Raw genomic sequence first — 25824 nt, 5'->3', positions numbered from 1 at the left:
AGACACAACCCAGAGTCTACATGGGACCTTTAACATTTTGAAGAAGTTAAGTCCTAGCCTCTCAGCTGACCCAAGAAACCTGTGTTTAAATACCTTGCTTCTTCCACCTGTCTTCATGCTCTGGAAAATATGTTCAATGGTTAAAGCACAAGATAGAATCATAGGATCATTTGGGTGGAAAAGACCTTTAACACCATCGAGTCCAACCATTAACCCAGCACTGCTAAGCCCACCACTAACCCATGTAAGGTATCACTACACACAACTGCCTGGAAATTAACCAGGAGCTGAGCAACAGCCAACACAGATTTGTCAAGAATAGGCCACATCAGATCAGTCTATTTTCCCTCTGACAGCATAAAAGAGATAGAAGTGAAGCAGCACAAGTTGTGTATCTTGATCGTAACAATGCAGTGTTGTTCAACATTTTCTTAAGCAAAGCCAGGATATTTAAATTCTAATTAGGTTGCCAAAGAACTACTCAGGGAACAATTGTTTATTTATTATCAACTGGGAGTCTGTATATTCAGAGGCACGATAAAAAGATGGAAGTAATTTGAAAATAGTATCAGTCAGAGAGCGAGCACACTGAAATGCACAACCTAAATTCAGAATTCTCTTGATGGTTTTGTGAATTACTTTGGAAACAACAGGGATAAGCAGGGCATTGCAATAGTGGCAAATGCAAAGTTTGACACTCTTGTATAATACGCAACTAGAGAAATACAAAATGAGGAAACGAAGTGGCTATGCAATGGCTCTGTAGGAAAGTACTTGTACTGATGGACTGTTCACAAACTGAATATAAATCAACCTTGCAATTGCAAAGAAGATGAGCTCAACACAAACAGGAGTACTGTGTAAAAGCAGAGGAATGAGTTTTGCTCTCCTTGGTGTTATCACTTGAGTTGGAGTAATATATTCAATTCTGACTGATGCAACTCAGAACCCATACAAAATGCAAACAAGATAAATGAGGCTGAGAACAGATTTAAGGTCCTAGATCTAAAAAGACTGCATTAATATGAGCTGTTTCTCAAGAAAAAGAAACAAGGACACAGCAATCTCCACACTACACGTAGATGCCAAAACGAACAAAGAGTAACAGTCAGAAATGCAGCAAGAGAGATTCAGATCAGACCCTGAGGAAAAAACTTTCTATCAGTGAAAACAATGAAGCACTAGATTTCTTTGGGAGAGGCTGTGAATTCTCCACCACTGAACAGCCAAAACCAGTTTTAGACAATATAAAGAAGAGCAGACACTGTTGATTTTGCCTTAGTGCAGAGAAGACAAGATAAATTGTCCTTTTTTGCTTTGTTTTCTACTTCAAGATGGTATATCAAATTGCCATCTATTACATCATAATTAAAAAGAAAACTAAAAGTGCTCCTGCGTATGTTTAATTTCTGACCAATTGCCAGCATCCATTTTCAAAGAAAAGTGCTTAAGAGCCAGTCCTTGCAATCTGGCTTCCAGGCCTCTAACCTCTTAATGCCCTTCCAGTGGAGTCCCTCTATGCAGTCTAATATACCTGACCACAGCCCGTGATTCGTATCTGAAAGAGCTTTGGACAGAATGACCTTCAGAAACACTGTGATTTCATAAGATAATGGCTTAGCTCGCCTGCATGCAATTAAAACCTTAGATTACACTCAGTTTCTGGAACCCTCACTCTCAAACCCGTTGTATCTGCTACCAGTTATGCTTCATGATGGCTGGAAGGATCCTTATTAATGAACAACTTTTTTACTAGCAGTTGATAGCTTGAGGCACGTTAAAAGTCAAGGTAGATACTTTCTGCCTTGAGGCTGAGTGTGGCAACCCTGTGGAAGAGATTTCTCATTAAGCCCAATGAGAAAGAGACAGAAGAGACAGACATTCTCATTGGGAAATACTGAATGGCTGCAGACAGTAGTAGTATTATAAGGCCATATACTTTCTCCATACGAACGTTCTTCCTAATAAAATGGATAAGATACTAAAAAGTGGAACAGAACTTATTACTGTATGTGCTCCTTTAGGTCTCTGGACTGTTCATGTTCTGACTGACACATTCTTCAGAAACTAACAAGATCTGCTTGCACTTATGAAAGCCTGAATTCTCTACAATAATGCAAAACAATCATTATCCTGTTCACTACTTTGGCTAATGACCTGGGAACCAATTATGTCAAGGAGTTATCCACAGCTAGGGCTTTCCTTGTTAAAGAATAGATGGCAATTATAAAACTTAACTTCTATCCATCAGCAAAATACTTTTAAGTGAGCTCGCATGTATTTCTAGTATGAAAATAATTGAGTAAGTTTCTCCATTTCCTATGGAATAGTGCTGACTGTTCAAGTATGCCATTACCTATCTAAAAGTCATTTTTCCACTTATACAACTACTATTCAAAGAGATTGTGATAAATGGGACCAAACTAAAAGGATGCTCTAACAATTGGCAAGTCTATAAAAGAGAATGAGTGTGAATGCACTTGGATCAAAAGGAAAAGCAGTTGTAGTTGTCACAAAAAATCTGTAAGTTCTGTTAAACAATGGCTGCACTTCTGATGGTAGTGTTTCTGCTACACAACTCAATGCTAAGCAGAGATACTGTATTTTTCAGCATTTAATCATATCTGAGTGGTACCATATGGTAACAACATCAGATCAAAGCAGAGGTTGAGCTAACCCTTGATAATTGCAAGGAACAGATTATGTAGATAAAGCTTGTGAAAGACCACATAATAGCCAATTACTAGGAAAGCTGTCAAATAAAAGTTTTCTATGTAGTTTAGCTGGCATAAGACTGAGAAAGGGAATTTTAATGTCCATAAATATTTCAGACTGTTTGATATAACTGTGGCTGCTACTCGTATATATGCATCCACCATCTTCTATTTATATCAGTTAAACTGTGGCAGCAATCAATACTAACTTTTAGTATGCAAAAGACTTCCATGGGTTAGTTGTCTATTGCATGAAATACAGCAGTTGATTGTATTAAACCTGACGCTCTTCACTTTTAATTTGGTTCTGGTAGATTAAAGTAGACTCAAGTCCAGTAATTTTTCTTTAGACATTTTTATGGCTTGTGCATAAAAATTTTAGTGCCCTTCTCTGGATTATTTCCACAGCTTCTGAACTGAACTGGGCATGCTGAATACTGAAGATGATGACTTAATAGTATTTATTTAATGAAAGGGTATTTTGTTTAGTGCAGCCTCCCTGGTGGTGTTGTTGCTTAAAGGTTGACTGAACAGATGTTTCTGCTGAGCTGTCCATAATCATGACCATATTTTCAAATTTGGTTTAGATTTTAGAAATGGAATAACCCACATAATTTCCAGCACAAAACAGTGTATGCTTTCCTACACTAAATCAAAGAATGGTTTGGGTTGGAAAGGACCTTAAAAGATCATCTAGTTCCAGCCCCCTGCCATGGCCTGAGACACCTTGCACTAGGCCAGGTTGCACAAAACCCCATCCACAGCAAGTACCTGTATGTGTGATAGATAACCTATCAGGTTAAGGCACAAGCCTTTCATTTATCTCAGACCTGGAAGAACCACATTGAAAGTAATAACATGTTTGTGTTATTGAACTATAATAACACACTTCAGATGGAAATAAAAATCAATTAGTTTTTAATATATCCAAGGATGGAGAACTCACAACCTGTCTAGGCAGCCTGTGCCCTCACTAATAAATGTTTTACTTTATGTCCTTATGAAAGCTCCTGCCTTTTGGTTTGTACCTATTGCCTCTGGTTGTGTCACGTCCTTTTACACCCATTGGTAAAACTGCCCCTGGCTCTTCTCTTATCTAGGCAAAGTCCTTGAACTGGACAAGGTACTCTAGGCATGGCCTTATGAGTGTGGAGCTAGATGGGATGGTCTGTTAAATTCACATCACAATGGCATTCACACCACTGCCTCTTCTCTGACCCCTAAAATTTGAACCAGACCCTAATCCACCCTATAGAAGAGGTCTCCAGACATGCTGGTCCCCTTGAGGGCAACAACCACTCACATTTTCTTCTCTGCCTGTCTTTTGTTTCAAGAGAAGCAAAAGCTTGTCAACAGTTCTGATATACATAAAACAAAAAGGAAAGAGAAATGTGCAGAGAAAGGCACGGTGTAATACTGGAGAAAAACAAAAACAGGAGGGGAATGAATAGTTAAGGAGTCGGTAATTACCAAGTTTAATACAAAACACTGATGATTTCAGGTCTTGAGGACACAGATGGTAGGGATGTGGAAGAAGTAATGCAGCTGAAGACACAGAGTATTTAAAAAAGACAGGCCTTGCAAAAACCCACAGCCACAATACTGCTTCTTTGCCTGAAGATAAGCAACACTCAGAGGCTCATCTCAAACAGAAAAATGCACACATTTACACAGTGCTGTGACTGATGAAAAATCCATCCTTTCTTAAGTCAGTTACCATGTATTTAAAGCCAACAATGGCAGAGTTTCTGAACAGGAGGTTTATAAACAGGAATGTAAGAAAAATACTCCTGACAAGATGTAATTATCAAGACCTTTCTGCTATTGTGACCACAAAATAGCCACGCTAACACTGAGAAATACATGAATGGTAAGAGACACATCCAACACTATATACATACATAAATACAGCAGACAGCAATAGATGGTCTGACTCAAGAGCTGCTGCCAGAACAAAGTCAGCCATCACAACTTCAGGTATGGGGAGGTGACATGGATAGATATCAAATCATCCTATGGCTCTCTCAGCAATTCTGATGTACCTCAGCTTGGGAGTTCATGTTCACTCTGTATAAGCTCTCTTCCATGGGTCTCACCTTTTCACAGCAAAGGGTAACATGACCCAGAATATGGCTAGTTTTCCTCAGTTCTGATTATGAAGTTATCAATCCTTACCAGAAAAGCTCTTTGTCATTCCCACTTGATCATCGACATAAAATAAACAGTCTGCCTTCAAATACAAAATGAAGAGACAGATTTTGAAGACAGATGGTGAAAGTGATTCTGAGTATTACTTTAGTCCTATAAAAAATAACCAGATTAAACTTCGAAGTAAAACATCAAAGAATGAAAAAGAAAATATCTCCTACTACAGGAATAATTGCTTCAGACATGAGGAGAAAAGCAAGAAGCATCTTTTAGAGAAAGAAACAAAGACCTTTTCCATCTTCACTAAAGTGGGAAATATGCCGAGTAAGACTGAAGAATTGCAAACATATGTTTTCAAAATGAAATGTGACTTGTTAATTTAGACCTTGTCTAAATCAAGAAGACAAGTGGGATAGCTATATTCATTCCAATACACTGTAGTGTCAAAAAAGACAATAGAATCCAATCTGTTGGAGCTCAGATGCAAGAAATTAGATGAAGAATTTTAGGCAAGTAATAAATCTGGCAAAATGAAAAGATAAAGCATGTTTTAAAATGAAACAAAACCCAAGCAAAATAGAAAAAAACATGCAGCAAACAGTACCTTCTAACTGCATTCAAATTCTAGAAGTAACAATTAAAAGCTTTTTCTCTAATACATACTTCACATAATTAGTGAACCCCAGCATGTCAGAACACACAGCAAAAAGCAAGTATTTATTAAGGTACTAGAAAAGACACATAAGCCTGGGGGGAAAACAGGCAAAATAGAAAAACATACATGGATTGTGACCAAGACAAGCATGTATGGAACTTGTTTAAGGTAAGATGACTAGAGAAAGTTAAACATTATTAAATTATCCAAGAATGCTCATATTATGTGGAGAGTGCAGGAAAAGGGATATAAACAGCCAGGGTTTATTCACCTAGCTTTTAATTAAAATTATAGACTTATACCTTTGAGCCCAAGAAGCATAATGTGAGGGGAAGTTACATGTAAGCATCTAAATTAGTCAGTCGTCTTTGATGAGTGTCAAAAATGAAAATCCTGCCTCCAATTCCTTTTTTCTAGGCATTAGAAAACACTGTCCTTCCATGCAAACAAATGGCTGCATGTCCTTAACACAAGACAGAATAAGCTAAATGAAATTTGAGTCTAAAGAACAGTAATGTTGTGAAATAATTAGGAAAAAAAGTCTCAACTTCTTTTTTCCCTTTTGTATTTAAGCCAAACAAATATATTGGAAAACGGTAAGGGGAGGGAAAGGCGATGGGAGAAGCAGAAAGAGGGTGAGAGTAAGGGTGAAGAGGGGGAGAGATTGCTGCAGAAGCATGGATGGATCACTTCTGCTTGATCTTCCTTTTGCTGCAGAAGCATGGACGGATCACTTCCGCTCACTCTTCTTTTTGCTGCACCTGCATCCAACATCCTGTTTCCAGTCCCTGGCTGTCTTCAGATTCAGAACGGTAAGGAATGTTCTGTTCTCCATCTAATTCCAGTGCAGCCCTACAGTGGCAACACTGGAGGCCCTGCAGACCGACTCACATCACTGAATGTGATGTGCACTTTGCAAGGGAGGCACAGTTGGAACACTACACACTGCAGTACTGCAGTGCATGCTTCACAGCTTCATAACTTGGAACACGTCAGTCTCTTGTGCCCATATATGTTACCACTTATGTCCACACATTAGTTATACTCTCGTAACACAGCTCCTAGCACAGTGTTTTAAAAAGGCACTTATGTGAGGCACTTACTTTCCCACTGGAATGGAGGCGCTTTATCAGTTCTCTTCCTAAAATACTAATAATTCTGTCAAATGTAAATGGGGCTTGCATTGCATTCAAAGTCCTCTTTTTTTTTTAAGCACTAACAGCTGTGCACCGTACTTTATAAAACTTGCTTGAAGGGAACAAGAGGGGAACAAAAGCTTCACTAGTCTGCATCAGAAGAACAACCTTGAGTGAAGGGCCCCTCACACATCAGAAGGACTTAAGGGAAAGGATGCTACAGAGACAGCTGTGGCTCTTGTATTTTTAGCTTTCAGGGGGCACAGCACCATTGCTGTGTCCTACTAGATGTTCCAGCTGAGTTTAGCCTTGCTACAGACAAAAGCAAATGCAATAGTTCTGCTAACACCTCTGCAAAACTTGTTCTTAAAGATGAGATATATTTTAAGCGTGACAAGAGCTTGTAACTAGAGCTTTAGAAATCAAACAAGAACTTCCACAACATGGATGCGGCAAGGTGGAAAACACCATGTCACACTTCTGAAACACAGTGACCAAGCCTGCAGAAACACAAAACCATGACACTTAATCAAAAATGTAAAGCTTCCTATTCAGATATGTAGACATACTGATACTAAGGAGGACCTCTAGGGATTACTGCAAACAAGCAAACAAGAATTCCATTACCACATCAATCAGAGCAGCCAGATTGCAATGCAATTGCAGTGAGCCTTTGTGGACTGCCTAGGGAAGCTAAAGAGTAGCTTTCCTGTAGCTAAAGACAACTGGGATTTTAAAGTAAAATGCTTCAGCTTTCAACTCAGTAAAGTGAAGCTGATGGTTGCTGTTAATACATGACTGTGAAATACACACATACGCCATCCATACAGGTGTGTTAGGTAAAATAATATTAACTTGCTCTTAAGGACAGAGGGTCAGCTGGGGGTAGTAACCTGTTTGAAAACCCTTGGCTAGCTCAGCTCGGGAATCAGACCCAGAATCTGATTGAAAAGGCAGCTTAAATCTTCGGAATTTCTATATATATCTAGTCTGCAAGATACCTGCATTAAAACTACCCTAATAAAGCTGTACAAATAAAGCACATTACTACGACACCATGCTGTCCACATCAACCAGTAAAACCGAAGAAAAAATGTCAGCTAAAGGGAGAAATGTGACATAAAATGACCTTCAATTACTGCACACACAAGGGTGCCAATTTAACAGCTTTTTAAATCTGCTTAGGTGCAGATGACATATGTTACATTTAACCTTCAATTTCAAATGTTCTCCTCTGAACTAAATGCTTTTGTCATAACCCTAAAACTATTTCAGTGTAAAACTCAAACATTTAGAGGAACATAATAATAAATATTTGAAAGCTACTGATGATAGAGAATGGAAAAGGACACAGCTAAAGGGTCGTAGTATCAGCAAAAATGGCAGCTAAGTAAGATAAGGTAACCATTTAACTACCACTACACAATAATTCCATGGAAAGAAACATAAAATAAACCTGGAAGCAAATAATACACACAGCAGTAATTTCTGCAGTTGGTCTTTTTATGAAGGAAATTCTGCAAAATACCAATGGCAAGTATAATCCTCAAGCACTGATGAAGTTAATAAAACAAGCAGGGAGATGGTTACATTGCTACAAGAAAGAAACTGTGTAAATCAAGCTTTGCTTACTCTCTTCTGATATAAAACTAATATACAGCATGATACGTACTAAGTGTTCAGAATGTCAGATACCAGACTTCTCTTCTTGTCTTTTACAAAGAAAAGAATATTTTGCAATATTCATTACCCACTCTCCACCACAGAATTCCAGCTGATGTGCTTGGGAGTTGGAGTAATTTTGCACATCAAAAACAATTGTTACCTTTTGCTATCATTGCTCAGACTGTAGGAACAAATATTAAGCTGATTCATACTGCATGAAAACAAAGAGGTTTGCATTGGAGTTCTGTAGATAACCTCTCCCGGAATTACTACTTATTATTTTAAACCAGAGTAAATCACTAATTGACATCACCCTGTGCCTTTTCTCAACACAAGGTGAGAAGGAATCTTTGCAAGGTGACTGAGTCAAACTGGAAGTGCCAGCACCAACCCAAATCAAACAGGCCAAGACAGAAACACAGAACCTGCACCAACCTTGAAATAAAAGGATACTGTGATGTTATTGCATAGCAATACTAGCACTGACCCAAGAGACAGGAATTATTTTGGGATTCACTGATTCAGAAATTAAAAGAAAGAGAATAAAGTGGGTTTTGACCCATTTTAGAATGCTTTGAATTGTGCATCATGTTTTTCTTTTTAGTAGACTGACCTGCTACAAATGTGAAATATTCACAGGCCCTTCTGCAATACTACCTGACTTAGGTAATTCCTTAAGAATACTGAAGTTTTTAAGTAACTAACTTTAGTATCTATAAACTGTACATAAAAGAAAATTGCTAAATTTCATTCATTAAACAAGTAAAGATGAGACAAGATATAGCTATTACTGGGATTTTTCTCTACTGTTTTAAATGCTCTTCCTGAATAGATTTGGTCTGATAAAATGGCACTGCTACCTAACACACACATCTGAGGAGGCTTTGCAGTGTTTTTCTAGGAAGAAATTCACATCCTGTGTGAAAGGGCAGGGCAGGTGCAAATCACAAGAGGCTAAAAAGAGTCCAATATTACCAGAAGAGAAAGTGATAAACAAAATTAAATTCTCAAAGATCAGAAAGGTGTTAAGCAGTCATAGAGTCTGGAAAAAAAGATACTTTTTTTTTTCCCAGAGCATTCAGGAAAGATCATTTTATTTAACTCTCTCAGGATTAGTAAAATCACTTCAGCTTTCTGCTACTCTTCAGGTAAGGCTGCACTTCTCTTCTTGGAAGCTAAGTAGGTGGGTGTGTTTCCCTTGCTTTTGCCCATACTCCAGTGTTAAGAGCAGAAATTTGACTTTCCAGAAGCACCAAAAGGAAAGCTGGTGTAGACACAATATTGCCAACTGCCATTCCTTTTCAGCAACCTGTTGTACAGATCTGTTACTCATCCTTGCACAATATACATTGGTTAATTAAAATTTAAAGACTCACTGATGCCACACAGCAATCTACCTACAGAGAGAAACTTCCTGCTTTGAAGGTGAGTTTTACTGAGAGGTGGTCAAGAAAGCTTCTGTTACACGTAATTATCAGCTTGATGTATCAATGTCAGAGGCAGGTATTTGATGAAAAATCCATTGATGTTTAGCTGTAGAATGTTCTAATTAGAGCTGTAAAGAGAAACACTTTGCTGGAATTTGTGATAACTGAAATCTCTTGTGCAGACACTTTTCTTTTCATATCGCTTCTACACCTGCATGTTTTCTATATCTCCAGCTCAGTCATATAGATCTCCCAGGGAATCACTCAACAGGCTTCTGTATCCACTGAGCTTCAAGGATTTTGAGCCTTTGAATTCATACAGATTAACAAAGAGCTGAAAATCTGCATGTTCAAATTTCAGTCATGAGGTTCCCAGTATCCAGTGATGCAAGATTTCGGAGTAGTCTGTTAAACAGACAAGTCTGGGACATGGCTGCTTCTCAGGCACTGATCTCTTCTCTGTGGTGACCAGTGAAAGGACCTGAGGGAATGGCCTGAAGTCGTGCCAGGGGAGGTTTAGGTTGGATATTAGAAAAAAGGTTCTTCATCCAGAGGCTGTTTGGGCACTGGAGCCGGCTCCCCAGGGAAGCGCTTACAGCACCAGCCTGACAGAGTTCAAGAAGCATTTGGACAGGGCACATGGTGTGATTCTTGGGGCTGTCCTGTGCAGGGTGAGAAGCTTCACTAGATGATCCTCATGGGTCCCATCCAACTCAGGACATTCTATGTTTCTATCATTTGAACAATGTCTACATACTAATTCCCTCTGAACCCAAACCAAAACAAATAAAATCCTTGATAAAATGCATCTACCATAACTGCCAACTTGCTCCAATTTCTTTCATAGGCATTTTGAATACAGAAAATTACACAAGGCCTCATTGCTATTAAAATTTAAACTAATATACAAGCTGAAATCAATTTAAATTGTGAATATAACTCATGATATGGTTTATCTTTTACCAAGGAAAAAAAAAGGGCAATGATCCTATTCTTCCACTTTGTCAAAAATCTAGCTGGAGTAGGAAAAATGACAGCATGAACATCAGAAGAGTTGTTCTCAATTTCTTCCATTCTGGGACATCTTTCCTAAGGTTTTCTGTTCCATGGGCTCCAATAGCTCCCCAATAGCAACTAAAAAACTTGAAAACAAAAGAAAGATCAGAAAACACATCCCAACAAGCTCCTAACTTGTCCCTGAACTCTTCTTGAACACACGAGACTAACCAAGGTTGGGACAGAAATAATTTATTTACAATAAACACTTGCACACAAAAAAATAGAAAACCTCAACTCCCTTAACTAATGGTTTCTAAAAATGCTTATTCAAACTGACATATGCATGACAAGTTTTGGCTGAGTACGATTTAAGGAGGAGGAGTTATACCACCCAGAAAAATGGTGTTTATGACAGAAACGACAAAGAATCATTCATCACGGGGTTTTTCTATGTGGAGCTGTAATAAAGCCTAAATGAGACTGCACTTCACTAGTAATTTATTTCACAGATCACTATATATACACAAATAGCATAACTCTATTACATTTTTATAGTGCCATTTATTACTGTACTTCACATACTATATCCACATGGCAACACAGAAATGCAGCTTTCTCTGGAAGACAACAGCAGCCAACTGCAGAGCAGCACACAGGGAGGAAACCCTTCTGAGCCAGAAGAACAGAAATAAGAATTCTCAGACGAATCAAGAAAAGGACGATATAAAACAACAAAACTGAACCTCCAGAGATGTGCAGCTAACTCAAAGAATAGTGTTGCGCCATTTTTGCTTGCCTGATACCCCATTTGATTTAGAAAGCAGAAATAAGAGGAAAACTGAATACCCTTGCCTTGTTCAGTCAGAGTGACCAACAGCAGAGACTCCCACCAGAGCTCCCTGGCTGAAATTCTCTCTCCTTTTACTTGATCCTTGAGCACTACACTGGCATTTTCCACTTGCCATGGGAAGGAAAAGAACATCAGCTCAATTGCTTTCATCAGTCTGTATCTGGGATGCCACACTTTAGGCATAGCCAAGGATGTATTCTCAAGACATCAAGAAAAGAGATGCATTTCTTTCTCTGCTATGACTTCTGCAAAGTAAAGGTTCAGGGCTATTCCACTCTCCACCAGAAAACAATTTTCAAACTATCACACTTAGAGGCCAAACATTTCCATTACACTTCCAGAGATGACTGGTGACTCTTGCCTTCCAAATGCAGGTGAAAACCTGGTATGCTACACAAATCCACAGAATGCCGTGAGAAGATGACAGATGGAAGGACACCTGCAAATGTCTCATCACAACGTTTGCTTGTGAAGTAACAGTGTCCAATTATGTAGTGTTGGGCCTCTGAAATAACGTATTATATGCATTATTTGAATGCCTTTTGAAATAAAAGTTAAAAAAATGCATTGCTTTTAACTAGTGAGGCATGTTTAAATTCAACAAATATTCTCTTGATTTTCTTGCCAAAAAACTCTGCTGTCAGAACACTGATAAGAAGGTAAGTGGCTTGTCAGCTGTAGATACTCCATTGTTAAAAATAAATTTTAATGTAAAAAACCTCTAAATAAAGACCCCATACTTGAAATGTAATTTATGAACATTGGGTCTTTGATGCTTGGAGAGAAAACATGATTTTACCTAGTACATTTTTTTTAATCTCTTCTATGAACTAACTGGAAAGAGAACAAAAAATCCAAACTATCAGGAAAATGTGTGCTGGGCACTAAGCAAAATCTGTTTGACAGCAGGGAAAAAAGTTTTCTTAAAACTTGTCAATATTGACTTTGACTGCATTGTGGGAGCTTGAGAATAAGTACATTTATATTGTTTGTCCTATGGATCTTGTTTTGATGTTCCTTATCAAGCATTCTGTTATTAAATGCATAATTATCATCCACAACATACAGTATCTAATTTGATAACAGGCTGAGTAAATGTACATCAGTACAATTGTTCTTTCTCTTTTTGTGTCATATTGCATTTCTTCTCCCTGCTTTAGTGGTAGACTAACTACTTACAGTTTAAGAAATGAAACCTGCAATACTGAAATGAAATATTGATTTAAGATGCAGGTTTTAATTAGTCATTTAAATTATCTGCATTCTCTAGTTATTACATTAAAAGAGGGATACTGACCATCTGCAAAAAATATAATGCCCTATTTGGGTAGGTTAATGAGTCTGAATTAAGTGAATGAGTATTCATCATTGAAAATGGTAAGACTGTTTGAATCCCTAAGTGAGGCAAGTGAGCAAATGAAATTGGTTTGCACTCTCTCTTCTGTTTTAACTACTAGACATGCTGGAAAGCCTTTTTTCTCACTCTAAGAAACCCTGCAATCTTACCACCAAATGCAGGAAGGAACAGACATTGTAGGAAAGATCATGAAACTGCCAATTTTATTTCCAGCCTGTTACTCTCCAAATCATTTTCCTCAACAGATCTGAGCACAAAGCCTTAAGCTCCGGAGAAGATATTCCTTACAAAAGTGTGAATGAGTGGACTCAGTGCACTGGAGCTGAGAAAGCATCCATAAGCTTGTGTGAAAGGTGAAGGGCAGGAGAACAAACTAACAGAACTAATATTGACCTGGACATTGCTGGTAGAGCACCAAGGATGACCACAGGTGAAAAGAGACCCAAAATAAAGCAAGGCTTGAGAATGAGAAGTTTATCTTCAACACCATAGGTAGAAAAGCTAATTAAGTGATTTGGCAAGTTTGAAAGATTTGCTGCCCAGTTTCCATTTAGACAAATCAGGGAGCTGCACAGTTTTCAGGAAGCAAAGAAGCAGGAGCTGGTTTTAATAGATAAAACTTCACAGTCATTCTACATCTAACAGTTTTACCTAAGAAAGAACTGAAATTTTCTCCTTACTCTGTCCTGGAACAATTCTTAGTCAGTCAAATCAGCCTACACAAACACACTGTAAAAAAGTCTTATTAAAAAAAGAAATATTGTACGATGCTACTTACCTGCCTGTCTACTTCTGGAAGCAAAAGCAGGAGGTATTGTTGAAAATGCTGAGGTAAAGAAGCAAAGGTGTGTTTATTTATTAAAGCCCTCAGGTTAGTGTTCACTAGAATAGATCCCGGTGTTTCTATGTCAATATCCTCAGCTTTGGTCCATTTCAAATGTCCTGGAGTAAATAAACAGAAATAACTTTAAACATAAATAAAGGAAGAGAGTAGGAACAAGTCTTCTATTTAAGTTTTTAGCTTTTATTGTATAATACAGTAAGCACTAGAGAAATGGTACTCTGAGAAGGGTAACACAGCCTTTTCTAGGTGTTATTCTAGGTGTCACAGCTTTTATATTCCCTGCATTTGTCTCCTGACCTCTTACAGGATCCATGTTCCACTCAACATCACAGCTGACATATTCTTACTTCCAGCTCAAGACCAACTCAAATGAGCAGCCGCAGAAAATAATCCTGTCATGTCACCACCAATAATTATATAAGCACCTATTTTCAAGCAAAAGGCTGCTTGATGAGGCTGATGTGAATCAATCATTATGGTCAGCTTCTCTGTTATCATCAGCAGTGCCCTATGGCCTGCACAACTTGTCCCATTGCACCTGATAAAACTACCTCTGTGAATAGAGAATGATCAAAGAGATGAGAATATTTAATATGTTAATGTCTGAAAGCATGCATTTTTCAGAATTCTCCTAAGAACTGATGATCTAAAATGATCAACACAGAAGGCAGCAGCAGGAGCTATGAGATTAAAAAACAGAGTATGTGAGGGACAGTACAAACCCAGGAGTAAGATAAAGACCCAGCAGAGGGAAAGGGAAATACACATATGGCTCATGCACAGTGCTACAGAACAATGTCTTCTTACTTTACCCAGTGGACAGAAGGACTATCAGCTTAAATTCTTGCACAGTAAGAAGTATATCTGTTAAGATACTGGGAAAAGAAAGCTTTCACCCACCAAGAACAAGGAGACACTGGAGGTATTACAGTCTCCATCAGTGGAAACCTTGTAAGAATATGTCAGACAAATACCTGTCAGTAATGACAGATGCATATCTGATTTTGACCTATGACTGATGGGCAAATTAGATGACCACTGGAGATCCTGTGTGGTCTGATTTTGTTAGTATTTCAAGGATAATATTTAGAAGATACTTTTTAAAAGCTTCTTAAAGAGCTACCTGCTTCAAGGTATATATACTGCTACAATCCTTTTTTCCTCTAAGTTTTAATATATCCAAGTCCAGGTGGCTGGAAAAACTCAAAAGCTTCTAAATGCCCCCCTCCCCCCCCAGGAAACTTTTTCAGGTTTCAGTCTGTGGTACTTTCAAATATTTCAAAGATGGTATAAGAGGTATCTGATCTATGTAAAACACACACTCCATCAGAATCTCTAAAAAAGTGATTTAAAGATTATTCTGCTGCTATGAGCAATGATGGCATTTGGCATTTACATAGGACCTCTCAGCAACAATCACAACTGACATGCTAAGAATAAATTATGCTTTAAAAATGAGAAAATTTGGGCATACTGATTATTAGGAATGTCTCAAATGCTACAAGCTACTTAACAGTAACATTAATAGCAGGAATGCAATTATGCTTGAGATTTCTTAGAGGACCTATGGTGGTCTCTTCCCTGAAAATCTGTAACCACAAAATATACATATGCAAGAAAATGCAGATTGGTAAATTCTAAAAGTTCCACTTCAGTCACAGCCTCCTGCAAACATTCTTGTAATTTTATTTTATTTTTCAGCAGACAATAGTACCTGAATGAGACGAGGACTACTTTGCACTCAGCACAGGATAACCTTTTCCAACACATATTTCCAACATACTTTATTTCAGTACAGCAAAGACTCCATTACCAACAAATGAATGCCCTGTTATACAGGACAATTGCATGGAAAAAGTGCCCATTTTCATGAATGCATCACAATAAACTATCTGCACCATCTGTTCCACCCACTAAATATAAATGTAGAAAGAACACAGTCCCTGAGCATAACACAAGTTGTATGATGTATTGAATTTTAATGCTTGTATGTATATTCTCTTCTTTAATCAATACAAAATACATATCCCCCTCTTCTAAGTGACTCCAAAATGGAGTAACATTTTCCCCAGCTAGCACTTCATATCCTATGGGAAGGCATATACACAGAGATAATCCAAACTCAAATAAGATACATGACTGCAAAATCAGTAACATCCTTCAGTGGCAGATATTCTCAGAGCGTGAAAAGCCCAAGAAAAAAAGAGAAACCTAAATTTTCTGATTTATTTGACCTGCTATCACTTACAGAATACTATGGAGGTTTTATCAACTTCTGGAAGAAATGTGTGTATTAATTCTAGGCCAGTAGCAAACTGTGGATCCCCACCACACTCCTATTTAAAAAAAATAATCCTCAAAATCTGTTCAGAAGAACAACAAATTTTCTCTCCTGCACCCTTCCTATGGCTAATTTAAGATCTGTACAGCAGGTCCCAAGTTTGTAATAAGATTTAGTGAAGTATTTGGGAGCAGCATGGAAGCATGACACTACTGCATCACTAATCAGAGCTCTGAGAGGAGTTTATGACAAAACATGTGCCAATGTTTTCTACGTTGTTTTCCACAGAGAAAGACATTTTGAATCCTTATATAGTTCAGAGGTATCACTGTCCAGATCAGAAATAGGAGCTGTAAGACAAGAGAGAAATTCAGGCTTGCAGCCTTGGAAAATACGAGAACAGTCTCCAACATAGACAATTAACTGTAAGGAGATGGGAGCACCATGGTTCTACATCAAGGTATAAAAATGAAAACAGAAAAAGGACAGAAATCACACAGTTGGAAGAATCTGTTAACTAAAAGGGAAGAAAAGTCATATTTAATCAGAGCTCAGAAAGTCTATCAAACACAACATGTACTGAATGTTGGGCAGATCAGCAGAGTTTCAGACAATGAAACAGTATCTGAAGCTGAATTGTGCACTATACAGGACTCTGGACCCATTCTCAAAGCTGCTCTACAACTGCACTTCTAGCATCCCAAGAAATGTTGTGTCATGAGAGAAACATTTCAGCAAGTACAAGAACAGAAACCCTTAAACCTTATACAAAGTTCCCTACATTCCATGTGTGGTGTCCCAAAAGGCCAGAGAATTTATTTTCCAAAATCCACCAAAAAAACCCCTAATGAATTCATTTGACATCATTAGCCAACAGCTGATGTAGTATCTGAAGATGGGGAGGAATGTATACTTGAAATGATGTATCTCAGTCTTAAATGTAGAGAAAAATTATAGGAAATCACCTAACATTGAACATAACTTTGCACAGCAAAAGCTGTTATACTGAAGGAGTATTGTCTATTTTGAATAATGCTGTTGGATCAACATAGAGAAGTATCTGTCCATATGGGACTGACTGATAATCTGCAGAAAGATCATGTATGAAACCAAAGTACACTTTCATGGGAGGCTGTGATACAATAAGGCTTGTAGGTTACATTTCCAGGAACTGGCAATACCATACTGAACAAATCACCCATGGCATTTAGGAAGCAAAGTGCCTTGGAGCTAATTTACAGGATCATTATGTATAAAAATAGGACTAGGATGGATGACTAATAAAGAAGAACAATCTTATCCCCACAAAGACAGACAGAAAATAACTTTTAGGATTTAGCCATGACAAAAAGCTTGTTTGTTATCTTTTCCAACATGGCCACATTGCAAAATACTTCTCTAAATGATTCAGCACTCGGCTGAATGCAAAAAGTACTCGGTAAAGATAAAGAAACAGTTATGTCATTATTTGACTTTACTTAAGCAGAGACAAGAGTCTTAGTGAACACTATATTTTGTGCTCCCTAGGGAACTTTTCCAATTAAATTTCATGCAGGGCAGGAAAATCTGCCTATCACATGGAGATTGAGAATTTACTCTTAGCATCTCTTCAGAGAAAATTCTTTGTTAATTACAGAACATGATCCATGAACCTTGCTAAAAAACCCACAGAAAATAAAACCAGAACTGTATCTACCACCTCAAGAGATGTAGCTTCAAAATAATTACAGATCCAATGAAGAAATAAATCAGCCAAAGAAGGAGAACCAACCAAAAATTTTATGCCAAATCTCTGTATGACATGCAATAATGCAAATGAAGAAAAGAGAAGGTTATCTCCTGACAGGGCAAGGATGTAAGCAAATATGCTACTAACTCTGGGAATAAATGCACATTAGATGGCAAGCAAATTCACCACAAAGAAAGAATTTCTGTTACACCCTGCCTCCATCCCCCAAAAACTCATTATGTAACAATCAGATTCTAATTGCTAAATCACCTCTCTGCCTGCAGTTGCTTAGCTCTGTCAAACTTTAAAAAGCGACTACAGACAATCATTCTGAGGAGGAAAAAAAAATTGACCATGGATTTTCCAGGTAGACAGAAAGATCTCTTCTTGAGAGAGGGTCAACTGCTGAGTTTGAAAATGGGACAAGTCAACAGAAAAATAAAACTTTTCAAGAGAACACAGAGATTATAAAAATATAAGTAAGATATTTATTTTACTCCTACTCACCTAAACCAGATTTTTTTAACCTCTTTAAGTGCTGGCTTGTCTGCTTTCCAGTTGGAGACTTTTGCCCATGTTTCATCTCTTTATCAGAACCATCTGCTTCACCATTTTTAGATTCAGATCCTTTGAAAAAAATAAAATCCCTCAAATGTGATGCTTTTGCACTTTTACTAACAATCCCCTCAGCACCCCCTACACCGTAAACAAAACAAAAATAGGATTTAAAAAAAATTAACATCTTCTTGCTGAAAGGCAATATACTTTTCTGGTCACAACACAATTCCTACTCATCAGAAGAATTGGAAGTAAAAGCTCAATAAATCAATTAAGTGCTGAAAACTAAAGTTTACTGAACCCATAGTCAATAAAAATGTTCACTGATCTAATAAAAAAAAGATAGTTCTATAATGCCCAAGAGGTATTTTAAAAAATATTTTAACCTCAAGTTATGGGGCAGTAAAGCAATCTACAGCTGAAAAAAGATCATTTCTTTGTGAAGAAACATTTAAAGAAAATATGTATTTGGAAATACAATTGTCAATTTGTGTTAGACATAGACACAGAAATCTCTTAAAATGAAGCAACTTAACCACCAGAGCTAAAGGTCAAGGTTACGCTGCAGTGATAAGCACGGTATAAGAAGAAGAAAAGCTAACAAAAGGATTTGAGTATTGCAACGCCGAACTGAGACACAAATTCACATTCACAGAGAAGCTTGCCTTCCCCCCCCTCCTCTTTTTATGGCATTGAATACCAGCATGTGGTCCTCCATTAGAGCTCCAGAGCCAAACAAAATGTTACTTTGCATTCCTTTAAAGCTGCTGCTATTACCAATTGTCATTCTACTGTGTGCCTTCAATTCTTTATTAACGAAAAATCTCCATCCTTGAGACACGAGACTTGATAAGGAAATAAAGATGTTAAACAAAGCCACCCAGTGGAAATATTATTTCAGCAATTCCAAATTCTGTATGCTACACAGCTGATTCAGAAGAAGGCTCTGTGACTAGAGCTGATCTTGCAGACGGTCCTTTAGCTATTTACCTGAAGGTGAATCCGACTGCTCATCGGACACCTTTAATGGTGTCAAAACAACACGAGGAACAGTCTTGTTTACCATCATTGAGACTCCATTTCTTCTTTTCTGCTGTTGTCTTAAAGCCTACAAAAACGATAACAAAACATAAAGCTGTAGCAAAAAATAATGCTTGTAAGTGAATTACACATGACATTTCTCTACCATTAAACTGAAACCCTTAAAATAAGCATAATTTACACAGCTACTGACTTGCCAGACTTCACACTCGTCCTCTTTATGTCATTTTCTTTTATAATATAAATTCAGGCTTTTTTCCCTTTTTTTAATAGAGAAAGAAGATGCACCTTAGATCATTTTCCAATCCAGTTTTGACAACAAAGAAGCACGTAACTGTTTCCTCTACCTTAACAGCACAACGTGATAACCCCTGAAATGTGAAACTAAGACTTCCAAAAAAAAAAAAAAAAAAAGTAAAACCAAAATGTTTCAAAACCAGAATAAAAATATATATGTCTGCAAATCTCTCGCAGGTGCATCCTCTCCAGTATACTGCTCAGTCAATCAAGTTAACACAGAGTGTCATCAGTATGTACAGCATGTAAGGACTACAGTATTGATGCACTCACTCAGCCGTGAGTAGTGCTGCACAAAATCACTGAACATGGCAGGAATCATTTATTTTCGTGAAGGGAATCAGTCCTAATCTTGGAAACCTTGCAGCATTTGGCTTCTGTCTGTTTGACTTTGGGCATTAACCTTCAGAACACGAACATGATGGTGTTCTGGCAAATCTGGGGAAAAATGATACACGAATAAATCTCTACAAAATGGTAGTGCTTTGTGTTTCATAAATGGATCAAATACAGGGCTGATAGTGTAATATAAAATATCTACAGACTAGAAATAGCAAACACCCATCAGACTGTTTTATATGGAAAATGATACCTCATTCAAAAGGTCTTAAAACATACAAATATGAACACCTGCCAATTAATGCATCTGCAAGCATTAAAATTCTGGAATTAATCAGAATGGGATGGGCTTAATATAGATCTCTCCTAGCCTCCTGCCTATTTTTCTCCATTCTTACTGTGCACTCTATTTTTACAATTGTGATTTGTGTTAGGAACTTTGGGGATTTACTAAAGTAATATCATATGAACAAGGAACATATTTGATATGAATTATCCCTATAGGTTTAAGAGCATGAATGACTGATGCCCTATAAGGTTTAAGTCTGTAACTTTAAAGGATTGTAATACCTTTCCAAATTGTTCACATAGCTAAATAACAGAAGAAAAAAAAAACCCTGAGAAGAAAGAAATCGATATTGGTCTATTCCTCTAAATAACACTCTACACAGTGTAAAATACACCAGGCCACATAGAAGCTATTTCATGGATTAACCCATTTTATTGTACTTCTTAAAAGACACGTAAGCACTGTGCAATAAAAAGCAAATTAGAACACTTGAAACCAAACAAAGAAAGGAAGCTGGTCAGATCTGCACTGAACCAAAGAAGCAGAAGAAAGCCATGAAGAACAATCTATACTTCAAACATTTTTGAGACAGAAAATTCATACTGCTAATGAGCAAGCACAGCCAGACCTGTGGACAGAAAATTCTAAAGTGCTAACATTTCTCAAAAATTCCTCAAAATTCCAAAAATGACCCTACAAACCTAAGTGTCAAACTAGGGGATCCTTAATTAACAGTAATACCATGGAGACAGTGGGAAACAGTTCACTAAAAATTAACAGAAAAGACAGGCAATGTCTGCACTAACAACACACCAATATAACACAACCCAAACTTTGTATCATGGTGCCCCACAGCCTGATTTGCCGGATGCCATCCTCAAGCCATCCTCCCTAGACAAACAGTTAGAGCCCAAACAATGCTCCATGCTCTCCTCCTGCCTCCTCCTGACTTTCCAAGACAATTTCCACCTCTACCAAGGGTACATAGCCTTGCTGCCAGCATCCATATGGAAATACCATTTTAATGATTTATACAGCCACTGTGGCAAAGGGAGATTCTTTGTCAAGCCTTCTAGTTGATTTTCAATCCTTAGACTGAGCTCCCATGAAGGAGAGAAAGGAACCAGCAGTGTATCCACCACCAGTGACAGGCACGCAATGTTCATACACCTCAGGTGACACACGTGCTGCTGGAGCGAGGGCAGTACCCAATCTTTGTCAGGTGCACCACTTACCTTCTTTTCTGTTACTGGAAGGCCCCTTGTGGCCCTTAAGGACACATTTATGCAACCGATTTGGCATTTCCAAGAAGCACAGGCCAACTCATGCTCATGAAACACTAATGCAAGGCACCCCCTGGACAGTTAGATGAGGAAATACAGCTGGGAGCACGCAAAGCCACCAGAACTATTTACTTCGAGGCATAGCACACTTCTTGAGCTACAGGCTAAGCACCTCTATATGTGAGGGTCAAGCACAAACCTTAGAGACACCATTTCCCTTTGATGCACATTTGTTTTTCAGGGTTTCTTTTTCCTCTAACACCCATTGATTCACTGCCAGTCCCTTCCCCAGCTCCTCCAGCTTCACAGCACAAGGAACCGATCACCAAACAGGGCCCAAGTTAAGTCTGAGAATCAAGCTGACAGTAAAGCCACACACACACCTGAAGGAAAGGCTGTAGAAACCTCCCCCCCCGCCAAATCCCCCACCCCAAACCCAACCCCCGTCATGTGGATATTAAAATCTAAGTAAAACTTTTAACACAAAGTGAATGAATTACCAATGAATCACCCTGTGTACAAAGAATAGGCACATAACCTTCCTCATGCCTCTCTGTCTTTTCATTTGTCAAATGAAAGACATGAGGCAGGGGAGGAGGGTACAAAGATATCAAGTAAATAATCTAACCTATGATTTCCAGAGCAAAGAGATGGCTGAGATTCTGCACAGACATTCTTGTGATATGCCTGGCTAATCACAACAATTTTGTGTTAAATTCTCCTTCGATTTTGAAGCTGCAGGGTCTGAAATTTTGGATAGACAAATCTTTGCAAGACAACACTAGGAGCAACCCATCGGTGGGAGAAACTGCTGATTGACACCCAGATCCAAGGGAAGCCAAATACTAGAAGGAGTTAAGTATAAATGAAGGACAATCTCTGTAGTCTCTGCTGAGGACAAATATATAACTTCTCTACACCTAGCCTGAGGGATATTAATTTTAGAATACAAGACTACTGTAGGATAAGACAAGAATCTTGTAACCCAAGATTAATTCTACTTAGCTGGGAAGTCAATGAGATTACTCCAAGTGAAACATGCACCAAATGCCTGCTATACTGAGCTTTTAGTGCACCAAGCTAATTTAGTGCTTTCCTAGTCACCACAACCAAATAAATCAAATTTATAACTAGCACTGAAGAAAATGAGAAATGTTGTAACTTATTCCACGGAAAAATGGTTCCAGATATCACTGCAGATATGGAAACAGTAACTAACACATACTAACTACATTGTCATCTTTTACCGACATAGCCTTTTGCATCTCATCCATATTTAGAGATATATAACCTCCTAGCTGGACTTCCTGCAGAACTGCAAGAAACAGATGATGATTTTACCAAATGGTAAGGTGTCATTTTCACTATGGAAAATTAGAGAAAAACACATGTAGTGCATATGATAGCTTACATAAAGAATATTTTTCTTTAATGAGGCTATGTTTACATTTTAAATGCATTCAATCAATTCATGCTAAATGCCTGAGTTAAAAAAGCTCCAAGTTTTAAATACCTAGAACTGATCACTGTTGAAGTATTCTGCAAGACATTACTACCATCCTGTTTGTACATCAAATAAATCAAAAGAAGGAAAGGAAATGAAAGTTCATGTAATATACAAGTTAAAACATTAAAGGGTCTCTTAAAATTACCACCAAAATATAATACTTACATCCAGCCTTTCACAAGCAGATTTGCAAAGGACATCTGTGAATCTCTTGCACATAATGAATATGGAGAATTCCCAGTATTCCCATTCATAAAAATGAACCTGTGACCATCTGTTGAATAACACTGCCATGGTCATTATACAGTGCTTGGCATAATTATTTGGTTTAATGAAGTTATTTTTATTGCCAAAATCTTTAAGTAAACTATCAATCCATTTTCATCCAAAGAACTCAAAATAAAATAAAAAGATGATAATTAAGAAAACATAAACTCTGAAGATAGATGGCAAAAGAAAAACACCATGAAATTAACAGTGAACTTCTAATTCCAAGAGTTGTTTTTTTTTTTTTTTAATAAAGAGGTGACAAGAGCAAGGTTCCTTTTTTTTTCAGGGAGTTTCTATCCCTACTGGAGTATGGCAGTATTTTGGAGGTTTCATGAATGCCATTATATGCTCTTAATAACAATAATGTCATGTTTAGTTGATCTTAACACAGGAAAGGCTTCTTCACCCATGTAACAAAATGGTTGACTGTCTTCATTACAAACTCATAAAGCCATCTTTCAAGTAAGAATAAAAGGAAACAATATAAACCAAAAGATAACTGGAGATGGGGGCAAAATACCTCCCCAAAAGAGCACCAGAAGCAAAATGTCAACCTCTGTGCTCTGATTTTACCGCTGCTCATCAATTTTTTTTTTTGTTATTTTTCTTTCCCACATCTTTTCAACTCAGAATGAAAAAACACAGCACACAGATAAACCATTAATGCAGAAAACCACTTTCATTTGAGCTTAAATGTGTGACATGCTGAGAATGTTAAAAATTAAGTTATTAACAACAAAGACATGTAACACTTGGTTGCATTAAGCAATATCTTCCCAGATTTCTACTTGTTCCATAAACGTCAAGTCTACATTCTGAAACTCATATCATGAAACATAGCCTTTGAAATTTCACACATTTCAGATCAGAAATGTAAAGCTATGGAATTCTTCCATTCTGCCATGTGAAAATACAAGCTATGATAGACTGAGCAAAGTCTCTCGCACAAAATAAATAACAACTCCACATCATGGTTATGGATCCCAAATTGACAAAGATGGAACAGGTTTATGGTTTATCACTGATACACTTAACACCACCATAAAATTCAGTCTTTGTCCTCTCTCTCACCCTCATTTTGTTAATAAAATAAGAGCCTTTAAGTCCCACGTCTGTTAAATTAAAATTTCTCAGTGGCAACCTGTTTCACAGACATACAGAGCAGTTAAACTAAAACAGTAAGCACCACAAATCACAAAGAGTAAACCCATTATTGTTTCCTGGATGCCACTAATTCTTATATTAAACATAAACAAAGTACTCAGTTATAAGCATGCAAACATAAGATTAAAACACAATAAAGATGTCCTATGAAAACAACTACAAAGTAGAAAGTGCCATTTCCAAAGCAAATTAATTTACTTCCAACCAGACCATACACTAAACATGTCGGTATGGTGCCAAGTGTACACAATTATCATCTGGAGATGAAGAGCAGTGTCAGAATCAGCAGGATGGAAGTTTGGAGACCTGGGGTTTATTTTCAAACAAATGCTAATACCTCCTCAAATAAGCATCTATTCTTGTCCCATGCCATCCTCCTTCCTTGTGATATTTACATCTGTATTTGGAATAAAAAGAATGTCTTGCTGTGTATTTGTTCTTTAGCTCTCAGTAGGGCTCGGGGTCTTTCTGTAGGACTACAGTACACATTAACACTGAACATTTACCTGTGTACCAACCAACTCTGAAGTGCTTGGACCTTTGTGGGGCAGAGACACAGAGATTTGTGTGTTCATATGTGTGTCTCTACACCTGCAAGCCAGCACTACTTTCTATGGGATTGCAATAATGCAGCCACAGCTACAGTCGCTGCAGATCACAATGGACAGCAAAGCAAACGTTTTTGGTGCTTTCCCAAGCACAGAACCAAGGGCAAAAAACACGTGATGCATTCAATGTCTGTTTTGACTTGCATGTGAATGGGAATGATGATGGCATATGCATCAACTCAGTGAAAGCTTTTTTACAGAGAGAAGAATTGGGATTTTTTTAATGGTTTGTGTAGTATTAAATCAATAACATCTATCAGCTGAAAAGTGTTTTATGGGGAATCTGTTCTTTGGCACAACAAAGCACATATAGGTAAGTAAACAGTTTGTAGAAAGCAGCTTAAAAACAAATTAAAATAAAGAGAGCAACATCAATACAAAATCTTAAAACTGTAATCAACATTTTCCATGAGGTTAAATTTTCAAACACACTCTGCACAGGGGCCAAAGCATACAGCAGGGGCTTCATGTCTAGACTTCCCAGGCAAAAAAATCTTCTCACATTACCCCTCAGAGAATTTACATTGCACCAGCATAAGCAGTGTAATGTCTTTCTGCCTGACATCCTGTTTGAGCCTGGGTACTCCCGCTTGCCCACACATCCTGAGCACACAGCCTTCTGGGGACCTACCCAACAGCTCCTGGAACACCATTTGTAGATAA

At 37.7% G+C, this 25824-nt stretch overlaps 1 protein-coding gene across 1 annotated transcript in view; it reads right to left on the bottom strand.

The window, feature by feature from the left end:
• ASXL3 (ASXL transcriptional regulator 3) overlaps window positions 1-25824 on the bottom strand; it is a gene marked incomplete at both ends in the record, with an annotated part of 121976 nt that overhangs the window by 22147 nt on the left and 74005 nt on the right. The window contains 3 exons of the mRNA XM_082294530.1: window positions 13730-13893; window positions 18313-18432; window positions 19354-19471. Of these exons, the coding sequence (XP_082150656.1) occupies window positions 13730-13893; window positions 18313-18432; window positions 19354-19471 (402 nt within the window). The remainder of the gene's footprint in view (window positions 1-13729; window positions 13894-18312; window positions 18433-19353; window positions 19472-25824) is intronic.

Source organism: Coloeus monedula (genome assembly GCF_965178545.1).
Source record: "Coloeus monedula genome assembly, chromosome: 1".
In the NCBI taxonomy this organism is placed as follows: domain Eukaryota; kingdom Metazoa; phylum Chordata; class Aves; order Passeriformes; family Corvidae; genus Coloeus; species Coloeus monedula.
The sequence above is the reverse complement of the archived record's forward strand: the minus strand, read 5'-3'. Positions and strand labels throughout refer to the sequence as shown.